Source organism: Diospyros lotus, chromosome 6, assembly GCF_014633365.1.
Source record: "Diospyros lotus cultivar Yz01 chromosome 6, ASM1463336v1, whole genome shotgun sequence".
Lineage (NCBI taxonomy): Eukaryota > Viridiplantae > Streptophyta > Magnoliopsida > Ericales > Ebenaceae > Diospyros > Diospyros lotus.
Window position 1 is genome coordinate 44,758,640 of NC_068343.1, and position 11,491 is coordinate 44,770,130.

The window sequence follows — 11,491 nt, forward strand, 5'->3', positions numbered from 1 at the left end:
CCAATAATTGATAAGATATGTGTTGTCAATTGTCAATGGTTTTTTTTTTTTTTAATTTTCAAATAATCGATACTATATTCGATAAATTATACTTTTCAAAATATATCAAGATGTTGAGTTTGTGGCCATATTTGGGGGTTGCACAAATGATTCTAAGTCTGGTATTTTATGTTTTATCACATATAGTTATATAGGCATGGCTCCAACTCTTCTATTTATATGTATGCCTTAGGACATAACTATTGTATCATTCATTTGTCATAGTGAAAGTTTTTTTATTTGTTCATTGATTGGGAGTATGTGACATTCATGAATTCAAATAAGAGTAGATAAATAATTATTTAGTTTAGAAGATGTGAATAATTTCTAGGAATCTTGACAAGACTATTATAAATAAGGATTTGTTCATCTCTCTATTCAATACAGAACATTAATTACAATTATATTTTGTGTCCATCATTAAAGTTGGTGTGAAAAGAAAAAGACCATATTCTTGATATTTCATCATCAATTGATAATTCCCTTACGATTTTAAGTATTGATGGAGTCAATTACGAATTTACTTATCATGTGTAATTATTAATTTGTTATTAATTGTATAAGTAATATTATTATTTACACATTAATACAAGGGTGGATTTCTTTGCTGTCAATCTCATCTATTACATTATCATTAATTCCTTTAACAATTGTCAGAATTGTCACAATCTCACCCATGAGATTCACAATAAGCGCCTTTTTATGTAAAATAAATTATTGATTCTGCAGCTAACCATGTGGACTAATTTATCCTATGACTCATATGAAAAATGATAGAAAATATCTTGTATCTTATAAAGTAATTGAAATTATTATTTTTCAGATATGATGATATTTATTTGATAAAATAATTAAATTAAATATATTAAATATAATGATATTAATGAGATAATTAAAATTTTTAATAAAAATAATTGATTATTCTAAAATTCTATTTAGTTTATAAGATGTGAATAATTTTTAAAAAGTTTTGATGAGAAATTATTTTTACTATTATGAATAAGGGTTTGGTAATCATCTACTTACTCAACATAAAAATTTAATTACAATTATATTTTTACATTCATCATTAAAATTGGTGTGAAGGGGGAGAAATTAGATTCTGAGTGTTTGTCATTAACCTGTAATTCTCTTTCAGCTTAATGTTATGATGAACCTAGATACACATTTATTTATTATAATATATAATTTACATATTTGTTTTAATTTATAAACATAATGTATAGTTATTTATTATTAATTTGTACAAGTAATATTATCACTTTCACCCTCGTGTACAAGGATAGGTGTGTTTGTTGTGAATCTCATTCATTACATTTACATTACATTACATCCTCTAATAATTGTCAGTGGCTCTCATCCACCGGATTCACATGGCTTGCCTCTAGGTAGAATAAATTAATAATTCTAAGTCAACCACGTGGACATGATTGTTAGAAATTAATTTAATGAATTAGTTGGTTGTACAGGGGAGAATGTGGTTCATAGGGGCAAGACACCACATTAACATGGTTGTTAGAAACTAATTTAATGAATTAGTTTGTCCATGTTGATTAGAAACTAATTTAATGAATTTTGTTGTACAGGGGAGAATGTGGTTCACAGGGGCATCACACCACATCAACATGATTGTTAGAAATTGTTGCGGGTATTTTATGCTATACTCTTTATGGGCTGGGCACAGCTTAGTAGACCGGCCCAATTGCATAAAGCCCAGTAGATCCTAAACTTAGTTTATCAAAGCGAGTTCATACCTTGTCGGAGCCCAAGATCAGATCGCCGGATAGAGTGAGTTTCCAGAAATACCCTTAGTTCGTCAGTCTATCTGAGCGAGCTCCCAACTACACTTCAAACAAGCTCCTAGCGACTCTTGCAGTTCGTTGGGTTAGCTGATCAACTCGCATAACAGGAGGGTGTATGCCACAGGATACCAATAGGTCAGGGGCCGCCCCAACTAGACCATTCAAGCCCATTTTCTCGGCCCATTCGATCGACCCATGTCAGTCTTATCTTGGCCCCTTTGTGATAACATCATTATAGCTGCGTCTAGGTTTCTATGCATTCACCACAGATCTCATCCTCATTAATGACGGATCTCATCCACATTAATGAGGGTCTCGTCGACGCCTTGCTGCTGCATGGATGTTCCCGTCGACGTCGGCTATTCTATCCCATCACTTGCATACGTACAGCGCATGCAGGAGGGCATATCCTCCTATATATCAACCAGCTCTTTTGAGAGCTATGGTATACTTTTTCTTCTACCCACTTACTAATACATTGCACACTTGCTTACTCGTTCATTGACTTAGGCATCGGAGTACCTTGCAAGGACAGCCTGACAGGTCAACAAAATCGAACCAAATATCCCATTGTCTCCATTTCGAATCCACCACACCAATGCGGGCCAATGAATCACCGTCGACCAATTTCGAACGTCGACATTTTAGGGGGAGGCTCTGGCGGTGGTGCGTTAGCACCGGGTTCATCCCACCTCGATCACCCAAAGGGCAACTACCCAGAAGGTGACTGGGAGGCTCACAAGTGCGGCGGGACTCTTTGGTCGTCGAATGGCAATAGTTATGAGCTAACCCGTGGTTGTGGGCCCATGATGATACGATGTGTGTAATACCCCAAGAGCGCAAAGAAGGGTAGTATATATCGAGAATAAGTAAGGAATGAAACAATACCAGCTGGATATTTTTTGGGCTAAATGCAGGCAAATAACTCATAAGTTAAGCATGCTTGACTTGGGATAATTCAAGGATGGGTGACCCCCCTGGGAAGTTCGCGTAGGCCCATTAGAGTAAGTTGTTCCGAACCTTCTTATCGCTCGATACGAGGTGTTACAAAAATATGTGTCAACAAAAATTAATTTGATGAATTAGCTGGTTGTACAGGGAAGAATGTGGTTCATAGGGGCATGACACCACATCAACATGGTTGTTAGAAACTAATTTAATGAATTAGTTTGTTATTCAAGGGCATCACATTCCATATGTGGGGCAGATAGAACTGGAATGAGCTTGTTGTGGAGGGGAGAGGACAGTGACCCCTCCCCTGGGCCCTCACAGCTGTCCATGAAAGGGGACGAATTAATTAAACACGTAAAAATTAAAAAATATAGTTGCAGTGACTGGGAGTGCATAAAGAAACAAGAATGATTTTTAATTATCTAGTAGTAGTAGTACTATTAGTAGATAAATAAAAAAAAAACTAGTGGGTTGTGTTGCGGGATGAGAGCCATAATTTGGGCGCAGGGGAAGGCTCTCCACTTATGTAACATTCGGTCTGGGTGAGTCAGAATTTTGATTCTTTTAAAAATAAAAAATATAATTTTAAAAATAAAATAATAATATTAAAATATAAAAAATATTACAATTATTCTCTATGACTTTTTATACTTTGATAAAATCGTATAATGATCTCATTATCAATTTTATTAAATACATCATTTTCAACATACACAACTAACCTATCATTCATCTATTAGTTTTCAATCCTATTATGTAATCGATTATTCATAATATTTATTTTAGAAAATATGGGAAAGAAAGGAAGAAATAAGATAAATTTAGAAATGAAATGGATTAGAACTTATGAATTAGTGAATTTGGACCATTTGACCTATTTAGGATAAGTTTTAATACAATAATTTTGAATTGATTTTAAAAGTTAGACTTGATTAAAAATAATATAACATAAAAAAAATATATTCAAGATTTGGCACAATGGGGCAACTGTCCCTATTGGGTCTCACTTGGCTCTGCCACTGCATTCGACGGAGGTGATGGGATGAGATTTGTAATTGGACTCATTGAAAGACACCATCTCCCTAGAGGTAGAAAGCATATTTATAAGTTAACAAAAATATGTTAAAAATTTTCTAAAAAGATTTAAGCATAATTTTAGTCAATACTCACCCTTATGAGTAGTTCATCTAACTTAGACAAAGATGAAATAGGCAAATCAATTAATTAAAAACTTTATAGAAGTATGATTGAATCATTATTCTATTTGACTACAAGTTAACCCGATATCATGTTTAGCGTTTGACATGCATAATTAACATGCATAAGTCAACAAAAATATGAAAACGGATCACATATTATCTTTCTAATGGAAGACTTAGTTTTTATGCTTTTAGATGGATCACATATTATCTTCGATAATAAGAAAATGGTCAATCATGTGAGAATTAGTCAATCGATTTTGATGCAATCTCGATCGACGACACTTGGGCGAGAGCTTACATTCAACTAGTTGACTGGCTATACAAGTTGGTCGAGAGCAAGAAAACACAAAACGATCAACCTTGCCTTATAGATGGTCGACAATTTGTCCTTAAATCTAAAAAATTTGCTATCATTTTCAAAAGCTTCAAAAACCAATTTTCAAGATCTCAAAATAATTTTGATAAAACAATTTTACAAAATTCATTTTGACACCCAAATGCCATTAATATTGTCGAAAATCAAATTATTTAGCATTGGCTTAAACTTGATATGTATAAGATTTTTTTTTATCACCAAAACCAATGCAAGGAGCAAAACAACATCATGATGATATAAATTATTATCGGGCTAATTATTACTAAAAAGTCATATTATTATATTGAGTTTCATCTATTTGTATTACTAATAGTATAATAATTATGAAATATTAATATAACATATCTTATAATAAATTATATTTTTAATTTATTATAAATATTAATATACATATGATATAATTTCTAAGCAATCTTTATCAGAAAGGAAAAAAATAATCTACTTATAATATAAAAATAAACATATTAATCTCGACCATTGGTTGTATATTACTTTTTTTTTTTGTCAAAGATAGTTAACACTCGAAGAAACACGTGGGAAACGATGAAATGCATACAACTTTCACATGCCTTTTAGCACAATCTCTCTCTATGTATACACCATCATCACCATTAGAACAATCACACAGTAGAACTCTTATTCTTGAAGAGATTCATCTAAGCAAATGGTACAGCATGTTATGAATTGTACGCCTAGAGTTAGAGTTAATGTATTAGAGTTATATTTGGTATATATTGACTTATTTACTCTTGTCTAATTTTGTATATATATATATATATATATATAATTTTGTGTGGTGGTTTATATAATTTTTTATTTTTTTTATTTTAACATGGTATTAGAGTTAAGGTGAGGTTCTAACCTTCATTCGCAGCCTAGATCTTCATCATCGTTCGTTGTCTTCTCTACTGTCCTTTCATCTTCTTCAATTTCCGACGGCCGACCACAACCGCATCTCTTTTTTCTCCGGTGGCCTCTTGTTCCAGATTTTTCAAATCTGAGATCTTGCCACCGCTTCCTCTCAGTCTCACTCACCCTCGTACCAAAACTTGCTCAGTTTAAGATCTGATGGATCTCTATTCTACCGTCGCCGCCCTTAGGATCTAGAATAATATATATATATATATGATATTTTTTTTTTCAATCGTACTATATGATTATTTGTTTCCGTGCAGGGATCATTGGAAGGAAGCATTTCGTTGGGACGATGGGGAGGTCCGGGTGGCGATCCTTGGAGCTTCAAGGCTGCCATTGGGATAAGTGAGATAATCGTCCATGAAAATGGTAGTATCAAGTCCATTACTTTTAAGGATGCCAATGGCTTTACATCTGGGACATTTGGTGGCAGAGATCCGAATGATGGGGGCAATGAGAAGAAGGTAACTTATATATTTATTAAAAATAATAATAATATGATATATGTACATGGTATGGTATGATAGGCGCCGTGAGGTGCAAAATCTTTAAGCGTAACGTGTTAGGTGTTAATATGGATACATTAATTTTTATAGTCACACCAAAAATTATTTTTTATATATTTTAAAATTAATTTGGAAATCCTGGAAACAAATATATATATTATTATTATATTGTTTATGAACTTGGTTCAGTGAACTTACTTAGTCAATTCACTATGTTATTATATTGTTTAGATTCCTATCCAATGGCCGTCAGAATATTTGAAATATGTAAGCGGCACATATGGAAACTACAAAGGACTTTTGGTCGTCACATCATTATCATTTACGACAAATCTCACTACTTAAGGACCCTATGGAAATGCCAATGGCGAATCTTTCTCTGTCCCGATGTCAGACAGCATCGTCGTTGGATTTTACGGTAGCACAGGCTACTACCTTGATGCTATTGGTATTTATGTGGAACCGGTATGCTCACTGAAACTTTTGTGACTTTAGACTTTTGGTGTGTTTAATTGATGATGAAAGTTATACGAATTCTAATTTTATGAAATTTTTATTTTTATTTTATTTTTTAAAAATTTTATTATTTTAATTTTATGAAAAAAATTTATTTTTTGAATTTCATAAAAAAAATTATTTGATAAATTTTTTTAAAATTCAGATAGAAAATAAAATTTATCCACTTTTTTACTCCTATCAAACACATTTTTAAGGAAATGATTTGTTCTCAAAATTTTTGAATTTGTTGCATATAATATTTTTTTTGAATAATCGTCTTTATGCGATTCTCGGTATTTGTGCTCTCAATTACATTAACAGAGATAAATCGCAGGTTAAATCTTTACCCCTTGTGTAAGGCGATAATCGAACTCATAATCCACTAAATTGACACTAATATATTGGTCATTCGACCGCTTAACTTATACTTAGATTTTTTTTTTCTTATGAAACAGACAATAATACCCTTAAAGTTCTTATTTTCATCAAATTTCTCTTTCCTAATGTAAGGGTATAGTTGTCAATTTTGTAAAATATACTTAAGGGAAAGTGGCTATTATGAAAAAGTTAGGGGCATAGTGGCTAAGGGCTAAAAAGTTGGGGAGAAAAATGGCTTTCTCCCAACTAATAATTATGATTAATAAATGGTTGTATTATAATTTGTTAAATCCTAAAATTACTTTGAGATCTCAACTTTCATTATTAATTTTTTATTTAAATTCTCTTTTTTCTTTATATGTAATTCTTTTTTTACTATTATTTAAGTATAATTAAATCTCTTTGATTTAGTGAAAACAAAAATTAAATTATGAATATTTTATTTTATCATAAAAGTTAATATGTTAAACCGTTATATATTAAATTATTAGTACAATAAAAATTAACAAAAATCTTATTTAATCATTTAATTTGACTTTTTCAACATTTGTTTAAAAATGTTATTACTGTTACCCTTAAAATTAAATTTAACAAGTTTATAATTTATTTAATTTCTCTCTATTTTTTAAATATTATTAAGACATTTTTTATTTTTTGTATTACTAAGGGCATTTTGTCATAAAAAAATATCAATATAATATTTTTTACTCTTAATTATTAATATGCATATATATATATATATGTATTGCCCTTAACCCAACGCTAAAAGCATCATCTAATTTTCTCATTTTTTTTATTTAGTAACAAAAAAACCATTTTATTAGCGAAAAGGAGAAAAGCACTTGCTTGTACACATTATAAACATCATAACAACATGTTTGCTTGACAAAACTATAGTGAAGGGACAGACATTTGCTTTTTTTTCTTTTTATTTTTATTTGTTGTTGATGGTTATGATTTGTCTCAAACTCGAGACTTAGGCCCTGAGAATTGACCCTTAATACCACTCAGCCACATGCAGTTGGTATGGTAAGGGTGTGCAAAATAACTGAAAAATGGCAAAATCGACCCAACTTGAGACGACCCACCCGCAAAACTTCTAAACCAAAAAATGAAGAGGGCTGAGGGAGGGGGTGGAAATGTGGTTAGTTTTGTCATTGTGAGGCATGTTGTGTCGGTCTTACGGGTTGATATTCTTTAAAACCACCCTACCCGACCCAACCCGCCTTATACTTGAAATAATAATAAAAAGAAAATTATACAAATTTAGTCACTCGACTTTGTAAATTATACCAATTTAGTCACTATTTCTGTAACGGTCACTGTTACTTAACGAACGAAATTGGAAAGAGTGACTAAACTGTTGTAATTTTGAAAGTCGAGTGACTAAATGTGCCCCTTACCCTTATTGTATTTACTGCCTTTGAATTCTTTCTAAATATTCCTTTTTTTTAAAAAAAAAAAAAAGGATTAGCTTATGGCCATATACAAAGACTTGAGCGCAATGAATGGCTTATGTTAAAAACTGACCCACTCACAAAATCACCTGACCCGCTAGTGGGTTTGGAGACTTCCCAACCGACCCAACCTGCCCTAATTGCGAGTAGTATTTTTGCACACCCGCCTGAGTCGGGTCTGGTGATTTTACTGTCCAAATCGGCCCGACCCACCCGCAAACATTGGCCTTGAGATGCTACACATGGCGGGGCGTGTTAGAGATTCAAAGTCCCACATTGGGCTATCACAATGTGGGATTTGTGATTGCCCAAAAAAAATGAAAGACACAAATCAAAGAGGCATACAACCCATTATTTTGTTTTCAGAATCGCATGATTGGAGTTCCTAAAATAAATAGGTATACTCTCATTGGCATTAACTGTTGCTTTTAATTTTGCTGCAGGCACAATCACATGGAAGCATTTCTTTTGGACAATGGGGGGGTTCAGGCGGAGACCCTTTTAGTTTCAGAGTAGGAAGTTGGATAAAAGAGATAATTGTCCATGACGAAACAAATATCAAGTCAATCTCTTTTGAAGACGCGGATGGACACGAGTACAGACCTTTTGGCGGCAACAATCCCAACGATATCGGTGACGAAAAAAAAGTAAGTATTCAATTTACTACATATATATATATGATTAATCATCTCCCTTTCTTTACACATGTGGTACTGCTATTTACAGATTCAGATCGATGGAGTCTCGGAGTATTTGACATCCATAGCTGGGACATATGGAAACTATAATGGTCTAATGGTGATCAGATCACTATCATTTATAACAAATTTAAAGACGCACGGACCCTTTGGAACTGATATTGGAACCCCCTTCTCCCTCCCTATTGGAGATAGTGTAGTTAATGGGTTCCATGGAAGAAGAGGCTATTACCTTGATGCAATTGGCATCCATGTGAAACCGGTAAATTCATTTTATTTTCCTTATACTCCCCCCCTCCCCTCCAATACCAAATAGAAGTCATTTTTTCTAAAAATAAATAAATAAATGTTCATTTTTTAACTTTTGTGTCATACTTGAAAATTTTGATTGAGATAGACACTATTTTACTCTTTTTCTCTTGAAAAAAAGATTAGTATCATAGTAGCAAAAGGATGTATCGAGGCACAAAACCCGCGTCTAAGGTGTATAGCTTTATGCTCTATGTCACCTATTGACTTATTTAATATGACACATAATACATTTTTTAAGACACCCGACTTGATAAGTGAATTAGCTCCAACACGATTTGACACGAGTCCAACATATTTTTAAATAATTTGAACGTTTAAATGTGTGAGTTGAGTAGTAGTAAGCGTGAACACGTGTCAAGAGGCGTGTGCGTTGTTGAGGATTCACATTTGTATGGGGCCTCCCCACCAGGGGTCCTCCAATTACGTTGTGCCACATTGTACATGCATGTCATTGACGGCTGCACGTGCATGTGGCACAATATAATATAGGCACTGTGAGGGGGCGGCCCTATACAAAAATTACTCTTAAAACCTGCACCTGGGGTAGATAGTATGGCAAAATCTACCCTCAGGCTTTTAAAAATGGTTGGTTTATCATATATGATTTTAATTCTACTCTTTCCCTAAAACAATGTGTAAAGTAAATATATATTTATTGGGTGAGGATTCAATTACATCAAGTGTAACAGTTACACCTCTTTTCAACCACTCATTTGTAATAATTACTAACCTTCATTGACTTTAGGAATTAAAAGTCATACAAATTAGTGGTTAAAAAAAGGGGTAACCTATGTAACTCTTACACTAGGTATAAGTGGATCTTGCCCCATATTTATTTTGGTACAGATGATGAGCCGTTACTGGGTTAAATTTAATTTATAATTTTTGTTGGTTATGAGGTAGAGGCATGTAGAGGAGCCTATTGCAATAGGGCCATGGGGTGGCGAGGGAGGGGATTCGTGGAGTTATATTACCCATCGAGGCATCAATGAGATAATCATCCATGTGGGATCCAATATCAAGTCTATATCTCTAAGAGACACCACTGGCTTGGGTTCTGTAACATTTGGTGGCAAAAACGCCAACGATATCGGTGAAAGGAAAACAGTAAGTATGCTTCTTATGGCATTTGTTTCTCTAAAATCTCATATTACGTTCCTTGGTAATGAAACCTCAGGTCGTCAGGTTTGAATAGAATACACAACGAGGCACTTATTTTGCTTTGCACATGTTTGTATGATATTTGTAGATTCATATTAATTGGCCTTCTGAGCATCTGGTATCCATAAGTGGAACGTACGGAAATTTTGCCAGTCTATTAACCATTACATCACTGTCATTTACTACAAATCGGTCTACGTACGGGCCATATGGAGCTACGACCGATACTTCCTTCTCCATCTCGATAAAAAATAACACAGTCGTTGGGTTCCATGGAAGAGCGGGCCACTACCTGGACGCTATCGGTATTTACGTGAAACCAGAAACGACGATCTAGCCAGCTAGCTGAATAAGTGATTTGGCCTGGCCTGTTGGGGAGGAACTTCTTGATGACGATAAAAGAGAAGTTGGTAGTTTTATATCTGTAAAAGCCATGCATGGACATTTACGTACTGATCGAAATAAGGCTGAATAATATTTAGTACTTGAGAATCACTTTGTGATACATGTCTTGTATGATATGCATTGTTTTTAATTTTGTTAATCCAAATTGCCGTATATCCATAGGACCATAGGAGCGAGATGTAAAAGGCGTAGCAAGGCACAACACCTGTGCCTCACTTCAAGGCACGCCTTGTGTTTGAGGCGCATGGCTCTATGCCCTGACGTGTCCGCACGTTGACTCATTTGACTTAACACATTTCGTATTTTTTTAATGATTCAACTTAGGCACGGTAATCAACATAATTTCATTATGTTTATTAAACCAGTTTTGTTTGGCACGTCGCATACACGCACCACAACAGAGTAGACAAACTACGATGGTACTTTTTATGTGTAGGACCGCCCCTACGATTGTTTCCAGTAATTACAAAATAGAAAATGCAAGTATAAATAAGTGGATTATCAAAAGAATGATGGAATGTGTTAAATTATTTATAGATTCATTATCCCTATCCTTGGTTATCTCCTCTCTTCTTAGCTATGGCCACCTCCATCAAACTTTGCCTCACCTCGCCTCGCCTCGCCTCATCGTCGTCCCACGTCGCCTCACGACACGCCTCGCCGCCTTCATGTCGCCTTTCGACATGCCTCGTCAGCTTCATCTCACCTTGCTTCACTGTAACGACCCGCTCCCACTTACGGGCGCCACCGGTAAATAATCGACCGGATTACTCACCCGACAACCTCAACTG

General features: G+C 34.1%; 1 protein-coding gene across 1 annotated transcript; it reads left to right on the forward strand.

Annotated features, from left to right (window-relative positions):
* Nucleotides 1-5,527: 5,527 nt before the first annotated feature.
* LOC127804567 (mannose/glucose-specific lectin-like) lies at nt 5,528-10,853 on the forward strand (the record flags this gene model as incomplete). Its single annotated transcript, XM_052341439.1, is given in 6 exon segments — nt 5,528-5,749; nt 6,023-6,256; nt 8,568-8,771; nt 8,851-9,084; nt 10,038-10,241; nt 10,384-10,853. Coding segments are annotated over 6 exon segments (1,347 nt in total), but the record flags the coding sequence as incomplete, so codon positions are not given.
* Between the last annotated feature and the right edge of the window lie 638 nt (nt 10,854-11,491).